This window comes from Globicephala melas, chromosome 5 (assembly GCF_963455315.2).
Source record: "Globicephala melas chromosome 5, mGloMel1.2, whole genome shotgun sequence".
NCBI lineage: Eukaryota > Metazoa > Chordata > Mammalia > Artiodactyla > Delphinidae > Globicephala > Globicephala melas.
Window position 1 is genome coordinate 106,157,983 of NC_083318.1, and position 22,742 is coordinate 106,180,724.

A 22,742-nucleotide genomic window follows, 5' to 3' on the forward strand; every position below is an offset into this window, starting at 1 on the left:
TCTTCTATCATTTAGTCTAGAGGAACCTTAATGGAATAAACATCCCACAGGACATCATACTGGCCCAATACACTAAAGACATCACATTGATACAATGTAGAGAAAAGCAAAGTGTGACATTTCTATTTTTAAAACAGGCTGCAGGAAAAAGGATGAGGAAAAAAAGACTCTAGTTTAATATGCTACCTTACACATGAAATTTACTGCCTATAAACATAATAGATAAATACAGCTTCTGCTTCCATTTTATCCAAAGAAGTCTTGGACTTTTTTTTTTTTTTTTTTTTACTGTAATGCATAGCCTGCTCTAAATGGCTGATTTCTTCAACTCACCCCACCTCTCCAATTACTTTATAGACATATATTTTGGGTTTATCCATGTCACTGAAGTTATATTTTTGAAGACATTATCTAAAGCCTCCAATAGGCCAGACTCCACATTAAAGACTCTTTTCACTAAAGAAATACTAGAAACGTATGTTATATTCAGTACACTTCAAGAAATCTCAATCAAAATATAAAAACTTGAAATTACAGAAGTATAAGATACACTGGAAAGTCACCAATCCTACCCTCTCTTTAAAAAGGAGTATGTTCTTAAAGTCTCCAAAACACAAGTAACATATACACATATCTAAGTCACAATTAAGAAAGTTTAAAAATATCTAACATGAAGACCATACTTAATTTAACCAAAATACACTTCTAAAAGAGACAGAATTCCGGAACCTCAACTAGAGAATTATAAATCAAATCTAAAACAGGCATACAATATCTTTATATTCATTCCAAAATGTTCCAGAATCAATCTGAGAATTACCAAAATTCCAAGGACGCATAGCAGTCCAATACATTATGACAAAGCTGACATACCAACTGAAGCCTCCAAGGCTCAGTTAGTCCTCTGCCACTTTCAGCTGTGTATTCACAGCCCTAAGTGTTTTACAAACTTTCTTCCTACCTTGCTGACCCAAGGAATCTGAGTAAAGGAAGGAAGGTCCTGAGCATGAGAATGGCATACATGGTTTATGCAAAAAAAAAAAAAAAAAAAAAGTAGGAAGGGTAGATTAAAAGTTGTTGTACTCTATAAACTCTAGCTTTCACAGATAAATATTTTTTCCTAAACTTTGGACTTTCAAAGATTCCTCTCCATCTCAGTTTCAAAAGTAGAAGAAAAACAAAAAATCCACTAAGCTATAAAGCAGAAGTCCGAGATAGTATAGCCAATCACAGGATAGATATTCAAGCAGCAATTTGAATCAAGCCTTTAGCTTGAAATGCTAACTATATCTTCATTAATATTAAACATCTTAATAAGTTAACAAAAATATAAAATTTCAAATTCCTACTCCCTTTCAAAATAGAAAATATATTAATGAAAAAATAACAAGCACAATTTTAGCAAAATATAAATGAAAATTAATCATTCATCTAAAGGAACTTGTCAGTTGTGTTCAAACTACTTAAATGGAAACTTCATCTTCTGAATTACTGTAAAAATTTATGAAGTTGTGAAAATGAACATTTTATAAATTTTATTTGGATTTTTAAAAACTGAATGCAATAGTGAAAAAGTATTAATTTTAAAAATATCAAAATACATTTATAGAAAGCACATTAGATCTTTAAGGCATCCTTTAAATTACATGGCATTAAGTTTCTCATTTGTTCAGTTGTTACTGAGTGTGGTACATGGTTAGCAGGTCAATGGAGGTTTTTTAGCAACAACTCATTTTAGTGACAGACTGCACTACAGGAACATGGTTGGAAAAATGAGAAGGATTAGTCAAAAATGTATGGATGTGTAAGTCTAACATTAAAAGGGTATAAATGGATCAGTTCAATTCCATTACTTTTATGAAAGAATGAGAGCACATTTTTATTCCTAGAAGTTAAATAAATAAAGTATAAAAAGTTTTAGTACTAGGTGTCTCACAACCTCTAGGAGTACTGTGGAGGGCAGGTTTAAATTCAGAAAAAACTTAAAAATTGAACTACTTTAAAAAATAATTGTAACTAAAAATAAATTTTTAAAATAGTGCTTTGAATACAAAAGTGTAATATGCTCTTTGAACTTCGGATAAAGCTATCCACAATAGGACCAAAATTCTTGTACACTACTACAAAATTATGCATTACTATTGCTTACATAAGGTTTTCTATAATCTGTCACCTGAAATCTGTTACAATTTGAACACAGAGATCATATTTTCTTCCCTCATTTTCTTGCTTCACCAACTCTCAGGTAATAAAATGAGAAACAACAACCAGCATTAATATGCAAATCTGGACAGATTTTACACCAAACCCTCCTTAAACTAGCATGTCTAAGTTTCCTAACAACAAAAATGACACCCTTAAAAATATAAGGCTTAATTTCTGTCCACAAATTGGGCATATTCTTGTTACTAATAATTTTTGCCTCATTATATATCTGGTAATGCTACATCTTATTTTTCAATAAAAGATACACTTTACATTTCATTTTATATTTCCAGTGTTGATATGTATTATAATCTTAGGTAATTATGTTCAAGTTGAACACTCCATCTTCTTAAGTGAAAATTAGCAGTTGAAGCAGTGCTAATTACGGCACTGCTAATATTTAACAACTGCAGCACTAATACTAATCTTTATGTCTATAATGGCACATAATTGCAATCAAGCTATTCTTAAAAAAGAATATTTTTAATGTGTACTCTGGAAAGGAATATATCATGAGAGCCCATGATGAACTTTAATTCTGAAAAGCTCTAAATGGAAGTTTGTCAAACTCCTCTACTATACACTGCAGTGATTCGTGAAAGGAAAATACCTTCTAATTATTTAACTAAGCAAAATTCTATCAACACGCGAATGTTATTTATATGTTAGTCTACTTATACATGCAACATATCCTGCTTCCTGGTTCTATGGCATCATCCTCAAACACAAAGTGGTACAGATGTGTAAAAGAAGGCAAGTCTTTAAAAGCACCTGCTGATGTTCCATGATATTGGCCTATATTAGAATCACCATATACGATAAAGGCTATAGAGTATTCATCAAGAATGTAAAGAGACAGCTGAAAGAAACGTCAACATTAGCTAAACTAAATTCACATATGAAGCAACGGTACCCAAATAAACCAAGCAGCTTCACAAGTATCTCAGAATTCAAACCAATGCAAGGATGTAACCTCATGTCTCCTGACTCCAGGTTCAGCGGTCTTTCCGGTACCCCCCCAAAATATTTTTATTTAATTAGTAATTAAAACCATGTGGCGTTAGGAAACAAAGATGATACTGTGCGGGTATTCACGCGTGTAGTAGTCCACGGCTGCACGCCGCTTGTCGCGGGGGAGAGGGGTCACTATCACCCTCTACACCCGCAGCCCGCCACTGTCAACACCCGACACACGAGAGAGCCCTTGGGGAGGAACAGAAGAGAGTCCAAGGCTGAGAAGAAAGTTCGAGGCTCATCCCCGTTACAACTCGATGAAAAGAACCACGTAATTGCCAAATCTCACCCAGCAGTGGGACGCCCAGGGCGTCGTCCCAAAGCCTCCAGAGGGGACGCGCGGGTGCGACAACGGCTGCACGGCCGGGAGGTCAGGCGGGCGGCCTGGACCTGCGGCGATCGACAGAAGAGCGTTAGGAGAAGAACATGGAGGGAAGCGGATGGGAAGCGGCCGGAAGGCAGCGGGGGAGAGCGGAAATAAGGCGGAGAGAGGGCAGGGCGCCGCGGACGGAAGGAGCCGCAGAGGGGCCCCAACAGGACGGCGGGGCTGGGGGCGGACTGCCTGCGAGGCCACGCGGCGCAAGCAGCGACGGCGGGCCCAGTCTGCTCAAAAGATGCCCCTGGGGCAGGAAGCCACGCCGAGGGCACCTGCCCTTCCGCTGCTCGACGGGGCTGGGGCAACCCGCAAACACCGCCTCCCGCCGGGCTTGAGTAACCCGCAAACACCGCCTCCCGCCGGGCTTGGGTCCCCGCTGCTCAACTGCCGGGGCAGGGAGTCGGACAGGGCTTTCTGCAGCCAGGAGGCAGGGTCTCCAGTGTCCCTGCGGCCCCCATCCCTTCCTCACCCCTCGGCTCTTCAAATGTTCGTCCTAAATCCCTGGGACCAACGACCACAAACCGCCGCCACCGTTTCGGGGCCAGTCGCTCGGAGCGGTGGTCGCCGCAGGGGGGAGGGGAGCCCACGTGGAGGAGCTCGCGGCGTCCTCGCGCCTAGCCTGGTCTCCCAGCTGGCGCAGCGCTCTGTGGCCTTGGCAGCCCACGCGGAATGACGCCTCGACCAATCAGTGACCAGCCCTGGGGAGGGGGGCGGGGGAGTGGGCGGGACTAAGGTTTAAATCCGAAGGTGGCTCTTGGAAGGGGAGAAAAAAACTTTTGGAGTGACAGACGCTTTAGCCAATTGGAGCGAGGAGAGCCAGTTGTCGGCGCAGTTGGGCAGAGACTGATACCAAAAAAGGGTCCTGCGTGTTTTGTTGAGGCGTTTAAAAACAAGGGCTGTAATTTGAACTTCCGTACTTCTCTTACTTGTGGGGGAATGTGGATGCATTGTAAAGGTTCTTTTTCTCAGCGTTTTCAAGTCTTAAACTGCTAGTCTGACCCAAGACGGTCATATATACTATGAACCTCTTTAAATAAGGACTTGGGGGTGGGGGTGGGGAGATATAAGCCTAAAAGAAGGATTTGCAATAGAGTAGACTTGTAAAGATTGAGTGGTTTAAGTGCGCAAGAGGTTGGGCTGAATCGGAGACTTAGTAGTAATAGGTCGGACTGTACAGCTATAATCAGTTGGGAGAGTGATTTGGCCGTGGCGGAGCTGAAGAACCAGGTTGTACTCGTGTAAAAGCAGCTTTCATGGATACGGTTGTGTCACATTCTGCACGCATAACCCTGAATTTTGCCTCCTTTAAAAATAGAGCTTGGGTTTATGTGGCAGACAACGAAAGAAAAAGATAACTTTAGGAACCAATTCCATAGATTCATGGAGTATTAGAACTGGAAAGAACCTAGATCATGTAGCTTCTCCTTTAACAAAGGAGGAACTTGATGCCCAGAATAATTCACTGAGTTAACACAGTAAACACAGGCCCCCCCTAATTCCCAACCTCGTGTTGCTTTCTTCTACACTAATTTGTGATTTCAATTTGTTGTCTCCATATATTCGAGGCACTAATGAATGTCTTAAATTTCCTTAGTTAACAAGTCGTGTGTGCGTATATATATATATATATATACGTATATATATATATATATATACATATATATATATTAACATACTCCAACAGTAAGGAATGAGCAAGAACTTTGGAGTCATACAGATCTGGGCTCAAATCCCTATGTTACCATTTTGTGATTATGACACCCTGGAGAAATAACTTCTCTGAGCCCTAGTTTAAAATGGGGTTCATGAGGTTTAAATGATGATGTTAATAGTGAGCACTTACTATGTGCCAGAAACAACTTTAAGGGATTTTCACATATTAGTTCATTTATTTTTCCCAGTAACTTTGGCAAACATGCTAGCCCCCTGTAGCCCCACGTTTCAGTTGAGGAAACTGGGACACACAGAGCTTAAGTAGTTTACTCAAGGTCATATAGCAAATAAGTAGCCCCAGTTTGTCTCTGAAACCTGCAGACAAAACCACTATGTTATACTGTCTCAAAGTGTGTCCAGAAACAAGTGGCATAATACCCAGTGCATACTAGAAGCTCAACAAATACTCTTCTCTAAACTCTCTGCCTTTCAGTCAATGAATACCAATCTCATTTATACAGGCTGCATGCAAAGTACAGCAACCAGAAAACCTAGACTGATGGGATACACCTACTTAGCTTTTTTTTTTTTTTTTTTTAAAACATGTCATTTCTCCACTTCAGGAACTACAAGGATAATTGTTCTATCATATTGATTACTATTTGTGGCTGCTCTTTTTATTTCTCTGAAGAAAGACTCCTTACATTCTTAATTTTCATGCTGATGCCTCCCCAATTCCAATTAATTAATTCTAAATAACACATGTTTAAGGTTAAACTAACTAAAATTGTGTTAGACATATTAGTCTGAAAAGTTTAATCAATTTTTAAGGAGTTGCTGTAGGATCCTTAAAATGACACTAGGTGGAGATGTTATCTTGTGAGCTGCACAAGATGTTCTTGGAAGCAGACTGAAGGGTTGTTTTACATTTCCAGTTTTCTTTTTTCCTTTTTCTTCTACTCCAAGTGTAAAGGAAACCAAATAAAGAAAAGTTCCTCAATAGGCATTAGAGTCAGACCAAAGAACTTGCTTTAGATAAGACAGTGTTACTTGAAGACCCCTCTGCTGCTTATATTATATGTCGTTTTGGTCATATTCCTTCTAAATCTTTTATTATCCATAGCCTATAAATAGGTATATTTCTCAAATGCTATTAAAACTATATTCTTTACATGTAAAATTGAAGGAATGATGTTTAACTTTATTTCTCAAGGTTCCTAGAAAAGAGAAGCTAAAACACTTATACCAACTTGAATTATTTTTCAGGAATAGATCCCAAATTAGGGTTTATTAGAAGTTTATTTGCAAGTTTATGGGGAATGTGATCCAAATGAATGGAAGAAAGAAGATAAGCTATGTAGAGGTGATTTTGACTGAAAAGAAGCCAAAAGTTGAAAGATACTTATTGGTGAGGGAGAAAATAGAAGGGGAGCTCTGTAAATGCCAGAAAGATAAATAATACTGTGGAACATGGAAAGAAAAAGTTACCAATAAAAAACTGGAGGAGTATGCAAAATATAGTTGGATAAAGGATCTGGATACCATGTAAATGTGTTTTTCCCCATATTAAATGCAAGCTTTTTGGATTAAGTTATCTTCACATACCTTCTATAAAATACAAAACCCCAAAAGGGAAATAAAAGCAATGAGAAGTCCTTATAAATGTTTAAAATCCAGCTTGGTCCTAATAAAAGGAGTAAAAAGTGAACAGACTTGTGTAGCAGTCTGCTTTGTTTTCCATATGATGGAGCTTCCTTCATCCATATCTGGCCGTGATGGCACAGATCCACCAAAAACATGGCAACTACTTGCATGTTTATAGAACTAATGAATATAGCTTGGGAGCTAGAGAACCTCCTTTAATTTGGTGACTCTCAAATCTAAATGATATCTCAAAACCCTTTCAGAAGTATAGGAGCTTTTTCCATACTTACATTAAATATGTTTAATTCAATTCACTGCCCTTTACTTTCTCACCCTGAGAGCAACAGCTTTCTGCCTGACAGATTAATTTGAATTTTTCATGACTCTGGGATGTGAATGCTAGTACCAAGATGATTATAAAGTAGAATAGCGCTTTTTCCAGTTTTGGTGATAGATTACACCAAGCCATCTTTACATTCATTCAGTGTACCTCCCATGATTAGCAACCTAGCTTTCCAAGGCAGCAAATCTTTGGGATCTTCGTACATAGGTTAATGGTCTACACAGGGAGTAAACCCATAGCTAAGGCCTGGAGACACATAAACAACCTAATTGTTCATCAATGGGTGAATGGATAAAGAATATGTGGCATATATATATATATATATATATATATAAAATGGAATATTACTCAACCATAAGAAAGAATAAAATCTTGCCATTTGTGACAACATGGTTGGAACCTGAAGGCATTATCCTAAGTGAATAAGTCACACAGAGAAAGACAAATATTGTATGATCTCACTTTTAAAAACTGCAATAAACCTCAGAATATGCAATGCTAGTAACTATGTGGAAGGAAGGAAGGAAGAAAAGGGAAATGGAAGAAAGAAGAAAAGAAAAAAGAAAAGAAAAGAAAAAAAGAAGCTTGCACATACAGAGAACAGATTAGTGGTTCTCAGAGGCAGGAAGTGAGGAGAGGGCAAACGGGTGAAGGAGATCAAAAGGTACAAAATTCCAAATATAGAATAAATAAGTCATGTGGATGTAATATGTAATGTACAGCATGATGACTATAGTCAATAATACTGTACTGCATATTTGAAAGTTGCTAAGAGCAGATCTTAAAAGTGCTCATCACAAGGAAAAAGGTGTAACTATATATATTGGTAGATGTTAACTAGACTTATTGTGGTGATCATTTTGCATTATATACAAATATTGAATCATTATGTTGTACACTTGAAATTAACATAGTGTTATATCAATTATACCTCAATTTTAAAAATTAAAATAATTTAAAAAAAGAATGGAGAACCATTATGCTAGAATCACCAAATTAATTTGATGTAGCCTTCCTAGTACAGAAAAAAACTGCAGTAAACCTCAGAATATGGAATGCTAGTAACTCATCTTTCAGTAACATCATCTGTCAATAATGGTAGAGCTATGCTGATCATCTGGCCCTTGGTTTCCCATTTGCAATTAAAAAAATCCAGTCATCCAATTAATTTTTTAATCAACTACAATATTAGAAATAGTGTTAGGTAATGCAGAAAAAAAATATTTTCCCCCTCTGACCTAACTCATAACATGAGAAAACTGACACATGTAAAAAATAATTTTCTGATAGTGAAGATTAGAAACGTAAACACTTGGTTGGGGAGGGAGCATGATGAACTCTTTCCTGTGTTATCTCACTACTGTAGTTGCATGCTTCCTTGGATAACAAGGTACAATGGAACCAGAGCTGACTGACACCTTAAGAGTCATCTTGGGGGCTGGAGTGCCAGCTCCATGTCACAGAGCCAGTCAGCGGCAATACTGGATCCCCAACTCCTCACCTCTGACTTCCAATCTTATGTACTAGCTCTCACAGAAACTTTTAAATTTGACTTTAACTTCTATATATTTATCATGGCACTTTTTAAAAGTGCCATGATAAATATATTCAATGAAGAAAATTACTTTGGCTGAGGCCAGCTTGGCTCAGAGACATTAATACACCTGGCCATGAAGGATTCCTGAAGCAAAGCAGTACCTCAGGTATGACTTTTCTTTTATTGCACCCCATAGGTGGTGCCCTCCCGAGATGACTATAGCTCTGACTATCCAACTCTGTCACTTGTCACATCAGAGGAAGCAGAAGGAGACTCTTTCTTTGTGCCAAGAACATTTTGCATTTCCTTGTATGCAGGGAATACAGGGCCCATGGAATTCTAAGGGGAAAATAGAATGCCATTATAATCCACAATGCAGTCTGCATTTTTTGTTGTTGTTGTTTATTTGGGGTTTGGGGGGGTTTCTTTATTATTTCTTTTTATTTATTTTTTATTTTATTTTTTTAGCTTTCTGGTAATTTTATTTTATTTTTAATTTTTATTAGAGTATAGTTGCTTTACAATGTTGTATTAGTTTCTACAGTACAGCAAAGTAAATCAGCTATATATATATGTACCTCTTTTTCTTCCATTTCCTTCCCATTTAGGTCACCACAGAGCATTGAGTAGAGCACCCTGTGTTATACAGTAGGTTCTCATTAGTTAATCTATTTTATACATAGTATCAGTAGTGTATATATGTCAATCCCAGTCTCCCAATTCATCCTACCCCTCCTTCACCCTTGATATTCATACCTTTGTACTCTGCATCTGGACCTCTATTTCTGCTTTGTAAATAAGATCATCTATACCAATTTTTCCAGATTCCACATATATGCGTTAAAATATGATATTTGTTTTTCTCTTTCAGACTAACTTCACTCTGTATGACAGTCTCTAGATCGATCATGTCTCTACAAATGACCCTATTTTGTTCCTTTTTATGTCTGACTAATATTCCATCGTATATATGTACCACATCTTCTTTATCCGTTCCTCTGTTGATGGACATTTAGGTTGTTTCCATGTGCTGGCTGCTGTAAATAGTGCTGCAATGAATATTGCGGTGCATGTGTCTTTCTGAATTATGATTTTCTCTGGCTATATGCCCAGTAGTGGGATTGCTGGGTCCCATGGTACTTCTATTTTTAGTTTCTTAAGGAACCTCCATATTGTTCTCCATAGTGGCTGTATCAATTTATATTCCCACCAACGGTGCAAGAAGTTTCCCTTTTCTCCACACCCTCTCCAGCATTTATTGCTTGTAGATTTTTTGATGATGACCATTCTGACTGGTGAGGTAATACCCCACTGTGGTTTGATTTGCATTTCTCTAGTAATTAGTGATGTTGAGCAGCTTTTCCTATGTTTATTAGCCATCTGTGTGTCTTCTTTGGAGAAATGTCTATTTAGATATTCTGCGCATTTTTTGATTGGGTTGTTTGTTTCTTTAATATTGAGCTTCATGAGCTGCTTGTAAATTTTGCAGATTAATCCTTTGTCAATTGCTTCATTTGCAAATATTTTCTCCCATTCTGAGGGTTGTCTTTTTGTCCTGTTTATGGTTTCCTTTGCTGTGCAAAACCTTTTAAGTTTAATTCGGTCCCATTTGTTTATTTTTGTTTTTATTCTCACTACTCTAGGACATGGGTCAAAAAAGATCTTGCTGTGATTTATGTCAAAGAGTGTTCTGTCTATGTTTTCTTCTAACAGTTTTATAGTGTCTGGCCTTCCATTTAGGTCTTTAATCCATTTTGAGTTTATTTTTGTGTATGGTGTTAGAAAGTGTTCTAATTTCATTCTTTTACATGTAGCTGTCCAGTTTTCCCAGCACCACTTATTGAAGAGACTGCCTTTTCTCCATTGTATATTCTTACCTCCTTTATTGTAGATTAATTGCCATAAGTGTGCAAGTTTATTTCCGGGCTTTCTACCCTATTCCATTGATGTATGTGTCTGCTTTTGTGCCAGACCCATACTCTTTTGATTACTATAGCATTGTAGTATAGTCTGAAATCAGGGAGTGTGATACCACCAGCACTGTTTTTCTTTCCCAAGATTATTTTGGCTATTCGGGTTTTTTGTGTTTCCATATGAATTAAAAAATTTTTTGTTCTAGTTCTGTGAAAAATGCCATTGGTAATTGGATAGGGATTGCACTGAATATGTAGATTGCCTTGGATAGTATAGTCATTTTAACAGTATTGATTCTTCCAATCCAAGAACATGGTATTTCTTTACATCTGTTTGTGTCATCCTCAATTTCTTTCATTAGCATCTTGTAGTTTTTGAATTACAGGTCTTTTGCCTCCTCAGGTAGGTTTATTCCTATGTATCTTATTCTTTTTGATATGATGGCAAATGGAATTGTTTCCATACAGACTGAAAGTGAGGGGATTCCCATTCCAAACAAATGGAAATCAAAAGAAAGCTGGAGTGGCAATACTTATATCAGACAAAAAAAACTTTAAAATAGAAACTGTTATAAGAGACAAAGCAGGACACTGCATAATAATCAAGGGATCAATACAAGAAGATATAACAATTGTAAATATATATGCACCCAACACAGGAGCACCTCAATATATAAGGCAACTTTGAACAGACATAAAAGGAGAAATTGACAGTAACACAAAAATAGTAGGGGCTTTAACACCTCATTACATCAATGGACAGATCATCCAGACAGAAAATTAGTAAGGAAACACAAGTTTTAAATGACAATAGACCAGATAGATTTAATTGATATTTATAGGACATTCCATCCAAAAACCGCAGATTACACTTTCTTCTCAAGTGCACACAAAACAGTCTCCGGTATAGATCACATCTTGGGTCACAAATCAAACCTTGGTAAATTTAAGAAAACTGAAATCATATCAAGCATCCTTTTTGACCACAACACTATGAGATTAGAAATAAATTACAGAGAAGAAGACATAAAAAACATGAACACATGGAGGCTAAACAATATGTTACTGAATAACCAAGAGATCACTGAAGAAATCAAAGAGGAAATCAAAAAACACCTAAAGACAAATTACAATGAAAACATGATGATCCAAAACCTATGGGATGTAGCAAAAGCCGTTCTAAGTGGGAAGTTTATAGCAATACAAGCCTACCTCAAGAAACAAGAAATATCTCAAATAAACAATCTAATCTTACACCTAAAGGAACTTGAGAAAGAAGAACAAACAAAACTCAAAGTTAGCAGAAGGAAAGAAATCATAGAGATCAGAGCAGAAATAAATGAAATAGAAACAAAGAAAACAGTAGCAAAGATCGATAAAACTAAAAGCTGGTTCTTTGAGAAGATAAACAAAATTGAATAACCATTAGCCAGACTCATCAAGAATAAAAGGGAGAAGACACAAATCAACAGAATTAGAAATGAAAAAGGAGAAGTAACAACTGACATGGCAGAAATACAAAGCATCCTAAGAGACTACTACAAAAAACTCTATGCCAATAAAATGGACAACCTGGAAGAAATGGACAAATTCTTAGAAAAGTGAAAACTTCCAAGACTGAACCACGAAGAAATAGAAAATATGAACAGAATAATCACAAGTAATGAAACTGAAACTGTGATTAAAAATCTTCCAACAAACAAAAGTCCAGGACCAGATGGCTTCACAGGTGAATTCTATCAAACATTTAGAGCAGAGCTAACACCCATCCTTCTCAAACTCTCCCAAAAAATTGCAGGGAAAGGGACACTCCCAAACTCATTAACGAGGCCAACATCACCCTGATACCAAAACCAGACAAAGATACTACAGAAAAAGAAAATTACAGACCAATATCACTGATGAATATAGATGCAAAAATCCTCAACAAAATACTAGCAAACAGAATCTAACAGCACATTAAAAGGATCATACACCATGATTAAGTAGGATTTTTCCCAGGGATACAAGTATTCTTCAATATACGCAAATCAATCAATATGATACACCACATTAACAAATTGAAGAATAAAAACCATATAATCATTTCAATAGATGCAGAAAAAGATTTTGACTAAAGTCAACACCCATTTATGATAAAAACTCTCCAGAAAGTGGGCATAGAGGGAACCTACCTCAACATTATAAAGGCCATATACAACAAACCCATAGCAAGCATCATTCTCAATGGTGAAACACTGAAAGCATTTCCTCTAAGATCAGGAACAAGACAAGGATGCCCACTCTCGCCACTGTGATTCAACATAATTTTGGAAGTCCTAGCCACGGCAATTAGAGAAGAGAAAGAAATAAAAAGAATTCAAATTGGAAAAGAAGAAGTAAAACTGTCATGTTTGCAGATGACATGATACTATACATAGAGAATCCTAAAGATGCCACCGGAAAACTACTAGTGCTAATCAATGAATTTGGTAAAGCTGCAGGATACAAAATTAATGCACAGAGATCTCTTGCATTCCTATACACTAACAATGAAAAATAAGAAAGAGAAATTAAGGAAACAATCCCATTCACCACTGCAGCAATAAGAATAAAATACCTAGGAATAAACCTACCTAGGGAGAGAAAGATCTGTATGCAGAAAACTACAAGACACTGATGAAAGAAATTAAAGATGATACCAACAGGTGGAGAGATATACCATGTTCTTGGATTGGAAGAATCAATATTGTAAAAATGACTATATTACCCAAAGCAATCTACAGATTCAATGCAATCCCTATCAAATTACCAATGGCATCTTTTACAGAACTAGAACAAAAAATCTTAAAATTTGTATGGGGACAAAAAAGACCCCAAATAGCCAAAGCAATCCTGAGGGAAAAAAATGGAGCTCAAGGAATCACAGTCCCTGACTTCAGACTATACTACAAAGCTACAGTAATCAAGACAATATGGTACTGGCAAAAACCAGAAATATAGATCAATGGAACTGGATAGAAAACCCAGAGATAAACCCATGCAACTATGGTCAACTAATCTATGACAAAGGGGGCAAGGATATACAATGGAATAAAGACAGTCTCTTCAGTAAGTGATGCTGGGAAAACTAGACAGCTACATGTAAAAGAATGGAATTAGGACACTCCCTAACACCATACACAAAAATAAACTCAAAATGGATTGAAGATCTAAATGTAAAACTGGACACTATAAAACTCTTATAGGAAAATGTAGGAAGAGCACTCTTTGACATAATTCACAGCAAGATTTTTTTTGACCCACCTCCTAGAGTAATGAAAATAAAAACAAAAATAAACAAATGGGACCTAATGAAACTTCAGAGCTTTTTGCACAGCAAAGGGAAATATAAACAAGATGAAAAGACAACCCTCAGAATGGGAGAAAATATTTGTAAACGAATCAACAGACAAAGGATTAATCTCCAAAATATATAAACAGCTCATGCAGCTCAATATTAAAAAAAAAAAACAATCAAAATATGGGCAGAAAACTTGTATAGACATTTCTTCAAAGAAGACATACAGATGGCCAACCAACGTATGAAAAGCTGCTCAACGTCATTAATTATTAGAGAAATGCAAACCAAAACTACAATGAGGTATCACCTCACACCAGTTAGAATGGGCATCATCAGAAAATCTACAAACAACAAATGCTGGTGAGGGTGTGGACAAAAGGGAATACTCTTGCACTGTTAGTGGGAATGTAAATTGATGAAGCCACTATGGAGAACAGTATGGAGGTTCCTTAAAAAACTAAAAATAGAATTACCACATGACCCAGCAATCCCACTACTGGGCATATACCCAGAGAAAGCCATAATTCAAAAAGACACATGCACCCCAATGTTCATTGCAGCACTATTTACAATCACCAGGTCATGGAAGCAACCTAAATGCCCACTGACAGACAAATGGATAAAGAAGATGTGGCACATATATACAATGGAATATTACTCAGCCTTAAAAGGGAACGAAATTGGGTCATTTGTAGATATGTGGATGGACCTTGAGAGTGTCATACAGAGTGAAATAAGTCAGAAAGAGAAAAACAAATATCATATATCAACACATATATGTGGAACCTAGACAAGTGGTATAAATGAATCAGTTTGCAAGGCAGGAATAGAGACACAGATGTAGAGAACAAACATATGGACACCAAGGGGGAAAAGTGGGTGGAGGGAGGTTGGTGGTGGGGTGAATTGGGAGATTGAAATTGACATATATACGCTAATATGTATAAAATAGGTAACTAATAAGAACCTGCTGTATAAAATAAAAATAAAATAAAATTCAAAAAAAACCACATTAGACAATATGGACTTAATTGATAGCTAAAGAGCATTCCTTCCAAAAGCAGCAGAATACACATTCTTTTCAAGTGCTCATGGAATATTCTGCAGGATAGATCACATGCTGGGCCACAAAGCAAGCCTCAGTAAGTTAAAGAAAATTGAAATCATATCAAGTGTCTTTTCCAACCACAGTGCTATAAGGCTACAAATCAAAAAGACAAAAACTGCAAAAAACACCAACACATGGAGGCTAAACAATATGCTACTAAACAACCAATGGATCACTGAAGAAATCAAATGAGAAATCAAAAAATACCTAGAGACAAATGAAAATGAAAACGCAACAATCCAAAACCTATGGGATGCAGCAAAAGCAGTTATAAGAGGGAAGTTTATAGTGATTCAAGCTCATCAGAAAACAAGAAAAATCTCAAATAAACAACCTAGCCTTACAAAAGTGACTAGAAAAAGAAGAACAAACAAAATCCAAAGTTAGTAGAAGGAAAGAAATCATAAAGATCAGAGAAGAAATAAAATAGAGACTAAAAAAATCATAGAAAAGATCAATGAAACTAGAAGCTGGCTCCTTGAAAAGATAAATAAAATTGATAAACCTTTAGCCAGACTCATCAAAAAACCAGGGAGAGGGCCCAAATCAATAAAATCAGAAATGAAAAAGGAAGTTACAACAGACACCACTGAAATAGAAAGGATCATAAGAGACTACTACAAGTAAGTATATGCCAATAAAATGGACAACCTAGAAGAAATGAACAAATTCTTAGAAAGGTACAATTTCCCAAGACTGAACCAGGAAGAAATAGAAAATATGAACAGACCAATTACCAGTAACAAAATTGAATCAGTTAAAAAAAAAAAAAAAAAAAACTCCCCAAAATAAAAGTCCAGGACCAGATGGCTTCACAAGTGAATTCTACCAAACATTTAGAGAAAAGTTAACACCTAACATTCTGTAACTATTCCAAAAAATTGCAGAGGACGGAACACTTCCAAACTCATTCTATGAGGCCACCATCACCCTGATACCAAAACCAGATATCACAATAAAGAAAAATTGCAGCCCAATATCATTGATGAACATAGATACAAAAATCCTCAACAAAATACTCACAAACCAAATTCAGCAATACATTAAAAAGATCACACACCACAATCAAGTGGGATTTATCCAAGGGATGCAAGCATTCTTCAGTATCTGCAAATCAATCAATATGATACACCACATTAACAAATTGAAGAATAAAAATCATATGATTATCTCAATAGATGCAGAAAAAGTTCTGATAAAACTTCACATCAAATTATGATTAAAAAAAAAAACTCTCTAGAAAGTGGGCAGAGAGGGGACATACCTCAGCAAAATAAAGCCCATATATGGCAAACCTACAGCTAACATCACTCTCAATGGTGAAAAGTTGAAAGCATTTCCTCTAAGATCAGGAACAAGACAAGGATGCCCACTCTTGCCACTTTCATTCAACATAGTTTTGGAAGTCCTAGCTACAGCAATCAGAGAAGAAAAAGAAATAAATGGTGTCCAAATTGAGAAGGAAGAAGTAAAACTGTCACTGTTTGCAGATGACATGATAGTATACATAGAAAATCCTACAGACACTATCAGAAAACTACTAGAGGTCATTAATGAATTCGCTAAAGTTGCAGGATACAGGATTAATACACAGAAATATGTTGCATTTCTATACACTAACAAAGAAATATCAGAAAATGAAATTAAGGAAATAGTTTGCATTTTAAATTAAAGCATCAGATCTTTCTAGGCAATTATTATATCTGTTCTAATTTGCATTGATCCGCTTATATGTACAATCTCTAAGGCATCCCTGAAATCACTGACCTTTTATGTTTTGCCAGCTTTTAGTCATTCCATTCCAATTCTCATTCTTAATAAATGAGATACATTTCCATCTCAACCTGTGTCTTAGCACCACTGGAATCTTTTTCTGTAGGAATAATGTATTTAAATGGAAACTTGAAAGAAATACAACATGTAATTGAAACAACTACAATCTGTAATTCTGATTTTCATTCTGTCCTGTGAATATGGGGCAGGCTAACCAGACTGAATTAGAACCACTTCTCTGGTTAAGTCCAGTAGCCCCCTGTAACCCAGAGACAGGGCTTCAGTTCCATGAATAACTAGGAAATAGTGTAAGTCTGAAGTATGTGTTTAAGTTCTAGGAAGTGGGTGAGTAGTGTCTATGTCAATTAGTTGGAGGTGTAAGAGGAAAGAAGGGGAGTAGTCAGTAGAATGACTACAGGATGCAAAATCAGAATGACTGCTTTATGAACAAATATTAATAGCAGGAAATCTTATTAAAATTTTACACATTTGTTTTTCTTACTACTTATTTTTACTAGATGTGACAAATGGTTAAGTATATCTTATAGTGTATACTTGTAGAAAGCCTATTTTTATACACAGATACATATATTTTTATGTCTGCATATAAGATATTTTCATATATTTTATATGCAGAATGGTGTTCAAAAAAAAGCACCGGAATTATAAAAACCTATATGAAAATTTCAGCTCTTCTCTTTCCCAGTTGTACATAGGCTTGGTCAACTCATAAAACTCATATAACCTCTCTGAGCTTTAGTTTTCACAGTTGTAAAATGGACATAATACCAAGTTTCTCACAGGTGTGTAGAATAACATGACATAGCAAGTGAAAACACTAAGCCCTGTACTGGACACTTTGGGATTTGTGATTTTTTGGTATTATCTCTTGAATTGTTTGCCATGGTTTGTTTGTTGTTTATCATAATTTTAGAAATTTTGAATAGACATTTAAAGAGTACTTTCTCTTACATTATACTTTCTCACAACCCAGAATTGACTACTGGGTTAATTAAGATCTGATCATATTTACTTTAATCCTTTTTTATTAAAAAAATGTGTATATACATGCACACATATGATAAAATTAGAATCCCTCTGGCCATCAGTGCTAATCCCATTTACACCCTTTGCCCATTGGTTGATTTATTTATTCAACACACATTTACGGAGTGCCTACTATGTGCTAGGTACAGTGCTAGTTGCCAGGGTCAGTATTCATGATGAACCAAACTAAAAAAATCCTTCCCTTTACTTTACTCCAGCTACAGTGACTTTCAGCCTTCTTGACCATACCAGGCAAACTTCTGCATCACAGCTCTTATTCTGTCTATTCCATAACCCTGGAATGTGCTCCCTCCACAAAGCCAGGTAGATGGCTATTTTATCTTCTTTAGGGCTTTTTTGAAATTTCACTTTCTCAGTAAGACCTTCCAAGGCCCTATTGTGTGAATTATATCCTTCTTCCATATCATACATACAAACTATATCTATCTCTGCTTTATTTTTCTCCATAGTGCTTCTCACCATCTAACACTGTATTTTATTATCTTGTTATTATCTGTTTCCCCCTACTAAAATATGGCATCCAAGACTGCAGAGATTTTGGTCTGCTTTATTCATTGCTCTACCTTCAGTGCCTAGCACAGTGCCCTCAAAAATTATTTGTCCAACCAATGAATAAGAGATTAAAAATTAGAGCAGCTTATTTCCCTCTCAAAGTTTAATGATTGAAGTGACTTAATGAAAGAAAAGTATAATTTATGTGATTTTCAAAATTGCTGATACATAAAAAGATATCATCCCCATCTTCCAGCTTCTACAGAAAAAGTAGAATACTTATTTTCGAAATATGCATGGAATAGCTTTCATAATGCCAAGGTTAGATAACTTATAACTAACATATTTTGAAATTGATGAAAATTACTCCAAAATTAGCTTTTGGACAATTTATGCTGCTCTGTTGATTTATCCCTTGATTTGAAATTATGGTGAATCAAATTTCTGCTGACCCCAGAGGAAATTTTACATCCAGCCTTCACTTTAGCCTCTAGAAATGTACTTAGCTGGCACAGTACAGCAGGGGTCTCCAGCCACTACTGGTCTGAGGCCTGTTAGGAGCCGGGCCGCACAGCAGGAGGTGAGTGTCAGGCAAGCAAGGAAAGCTTCATCTGTCGCTGCCCATCACTCCTTATCGCTCGCCTTACCGCCTAAACCATTGCTTGCATCCCCCCCATCGCCTGCATTACCGCCTGAACCATCCCACCCACCCCCCACATCCATGGAAAAACTGTCTTCCACAAAACCAGTCTCTGGTGCCAAAAAGGTTGGGGACCGTTGCACAGGACTCCATCCTTTCACTAACCCCAGTGAAAGAATAATTCAAGGGCATAAGCAACATTGTTCAATAAAAATTGTCTAGCTCCTACTTATTTCTAAGTACTTTAGTAAATCTAAGAGTTGTATTTCAACACATTTTTTGAGGCAGAGTGATAAGATGGAAATGAAATGGGCTTTGGAATAAGACAGTTCAAATACTGGCAGCATAACTTTAGACACAAATTACTTAGGCTCTCAAAGTCTCCACTTTCACATCACTTACACTTACAACAATATTGTCTGTCTTGTATGTTGGTTGTCTAGATTAAATAAGATACTGTATCAGTCAGGGTAGACCAGGTTAGGCTGCAATAATAAACAGTCCCACAAATCTCAGCTTAAAATAACAAAGGTTTATTTTTCTCTTGAGCTACAGTAGCTGTGGGTCTGCTCCCATGCAGCCATTCCTCCTCCCTTTACTCAGGAGCACAGACTGACAGAGCACTGCCACCTGTCACATTGTAGGTGGCCATGGCAGAGGGACAGGAGAGCTCTGGGTGATCTCACATGGGCAATTACATGCTAAGTTCCAAATTGCCACATGTTCTTTCCAATCACAGTTCGTTAGCTGGGACTGGTCACATGGTGACACCAACAGAAGTGTCTAGGAGGTTGCCACCAACAAAGGGGTCTAGGAGGTATCATGCTACCGGCACCCAAAATGTGGGCACCTGCATGTTTACTAAGCAACATCAGTGATGATCACAGACATTCCATGTAAAGTGTCTAGCATAGCATCCACTTCACATTCGTCCCTTTCCTCTCTCCAGCCTACTCCCCATATGCGTTCTTGTTTATAAAATGGAAAGATCTATATCTCAGAAACATTATCCTTGAATTCCCAAACTGTGTTCAGTACAACACTTAAACCAGAAAATGCTCCATGAAAAAAAGTTATGTGATAAAATTAATTTGAGAAACACCACATACTACATCCCTTTCAGAAATTCTCAGTGCACAGTAGCTTTATAAAAGTTCAGAGATGGGCTTCCCTGGTGGCGTAGTGGTTGAGAGTCCGCCTGCCGATGCAGGGGACACAGGTTCGTGCCCCGGTCCAGGAAGATCCCACATGCCGTGGAGCCGCTGGGCTTGTGAGCCATGGTCGCTGAGCCTGCGTGTCTGGAGCCTGTGCTCCGCAACAGGAGAGGCTACAACAGTGAGAGGCCCACGTACCGCAAAAAAAAAAAAAAAAAAATGTTCAGAGATGTGGCAAAGATAACTGTTTAATTCTGTTTAACCCAAAGTTTAACAAACTTCTTTAATCACCCAACAAATTCATAGAATAGCTATTAATTACTTGTGGAACATCCACTGAATACTTCCTGGAAAATGTTGCTCCAATGAATTTAAGACTGCACTGAATTTCCAGCTGGCAACGAAAATGGTCTTAGCATTTAAAAACAAAATGTTTGCTACTCTGGAATGTTACTTACCCTGGAATTTATTACAGAGTGTCCTAGTATAGTTAATTGTTTTAAAATAGTTATCTATCAATATATAAGTAAAAGAATGTTAATTACTTTATTCAACAAATATTTCTTGAGAGTTTAATTCTACCAGCAGTACTGTTAAAACCAACACTACGATTCCCATTTATTGAACACCTCCTCTGTGCCAAGTTGATGTTAGATCCTAGAGATACCATATTGAACAAGGCAGACATGGTCCTTGCCTTGATGATGGTCATAGTTTAGACAGGGAATATCAATCAGTGCTGTTCTAAGACTTTGCATGTGTTAATTCATTTAATTCTCATAACAACACTTAAAGCTGGCATGAGTACTGGCCTCATTTTACAGATGCAGAAAAGAGAGGTTGCACAGCTAGAAAAATATTTAACATTCCAGGCTTGATTAAATAAATTGTAAAGCATCCATACCGTGGAGTACTTTGGAATCATTAAAAATTCTGTTACAGAAGATTATTCATGGCATGGGAAACACTCCTTACTATGATTTTAATGGCAAAAGGAGAGTCCTGTTTTTATTAAAAGTAAAATATTCTTATGTAATATTAACAAAAGGATTACAGATGATATTGATTTTGCAACAGTGAATTTGTAATATAATTATTTTGTAAAAAGATAATACATTTTTTAAGAGAAAAAAAAATCCGATAACTTAACTTTTCTTTGGCGCTTGGACCGCAGCCATGAGAATGTCAGGCCTCAAAAGAGGCTCGCCTCCAGCGTCCTCCGCTCTGTCGAGAAGGCCTGGCTGGACTCTGAGAAGACTAATGAAATAGCCACTGCCGGCTCCCGTTGGCAGATCCAGAGCCGATCACAAGCCGCAAGCTTGTGACTGTCCTTTCCCGGGCTGGATGCCGGAAAAGGGCAGGCACACGGGTACAAGTAAGCAAAGGGCGTTCGAATGTCCAAGAAGGCAACCTGGACGAAGAGGATGAGAACTCTTTGCCCACTACTCAGAGAACACCGCGGGTCTAAGACGAGCGACCACCGCCTGCATCACAGCAGATACCTGCAAGCGAAGGAGAGCGTGTCCCAGAGAGGGCGGATTCTCACGGAACACATCAGAGCTGCAGACGGACAACGCCCGCAGGGAGCTCCTGGCTGACAGGGCCGAGAGCTCAGGGCGAACACGGGAAGCACGTCAGCGCCCTGGGGAGCTGCTCCCGGCCAAGGCCAAGCTCCTGGAGGCCGGCCAGGAGGCAGAGACCACGAAATAAAGCTTCCCCCCTTCCTCTCCTTGGCCTCAGCAATTGTGAAGACCAACCACTCAGTAAAACAAGTCTTCTCTGCCATTAAAAAAAAAAAAAAAAAGATAGATAATAGTAATAAGCCAAAGAAACATGTGTTGTAGTTTTAACCAGGAATGTGTTACTTGGTTATGCACCAGTTATCTTGTCTGAACGCACCCGCATGGTATATGTAAGTGTAAAGTTTTTTTTAAAAAAAATTTCGGGCTTCCCTGGTGGCACAGTGGTTGAGAGTCCGCCTGCCGATGCAGGGGACACGGGTTCGTGCCCCGGTCCAGGAAGATCCCACATGCCGCGGAGCGGCTGGGCCCGTGAGCCACGGCCGCTGAGCCTGCGCGTCTGGAGCCTGTGCTCCGCAACGGGAGAGGTCACAACAGTGAGAGGCCCGCGTACCCCAAAAACAAAAAACAAAAACCAAAACCCAACAACAACAAAAAATTTCGATACTGCTTACTGTGAAAACTGGAATCCCCATGGATGGGTCAGCTTCCTACCTAGAGGGTGTACACTGCCACCCAAGGTTGACGTGACATTGGCCCGAGTGTTGTGTTGCACTCTTAGTAAAGATTTAACACTAGATTTCTCCTTACAGTAGAAACTTACCCCACTCCTTCAGATCAAAAGGAGGAAAGCTTTTGTCTTAATTTAAGAAAAATTCAAATGTTTTATATGTCCAGACTGATAATAAATATTTATTCTAAACAGAAAATTGAGCGATAAAATACTGACTGAAAGAATTGAGAACAGATTGAATAAATAC

At 37.5% G+C, this 22,742-nt stretch overlaps 1 protein-coding gene across 1 annotated transcript; it reads left to right on the top strand.

Annotated features, from left to right (window-relative positions):
• The first annotated feature begins 4,264 nt into the window (after nucleotides 1–4,264).
• On the top strand, nucleotides 4,265–21,952 carry LOC132597301 (large ribosomal subunit protein eL19-like). Its single transcript, XM_060298706.1, has 3 exons — nucleotides 4,265–4,317; nucleotides 21,417–21,559; nucleotides 21,693–21,952. Exons 1-3 carry the CDS (start codon nucleotides 4,265–4,267, stop codon nucleotides 21,950–21,952), a joined length of 456 nt encoding a protein of 151 aa, XP_060154689.1.
• Nucleotides 21,953–22,742: the final 790 nt, after the last annotated feature.

What these genes read in the sequence shown, in the direction of transcription:
- LOC132597301 (XM_060298706.1), top strand. Translation starts at nt 4,265, where the DNA reads ATGACGCCTCGACCAATCAGTGACCAGCCCTGGGGAGGGGGGCGGGGG. An exon ending in GGAGGGGGGCGGGGGAGTGG is followed by an intron (nt 4,318 to 21,416) that starts GCGGGACTAAGG and finishes CTTGGACCGCAG; the next exon opens with CCATGAGAATGTCAGGCCTC. An exon ending in GAGCCGATCACAAGCCGCAA is followed by an intron (nt 21,560 to 21,692) that starts GCTTGTGACTGT and finishes CCCACTACTCAG; the next exon opens with AGAACACCGCGGGTCTAAGA.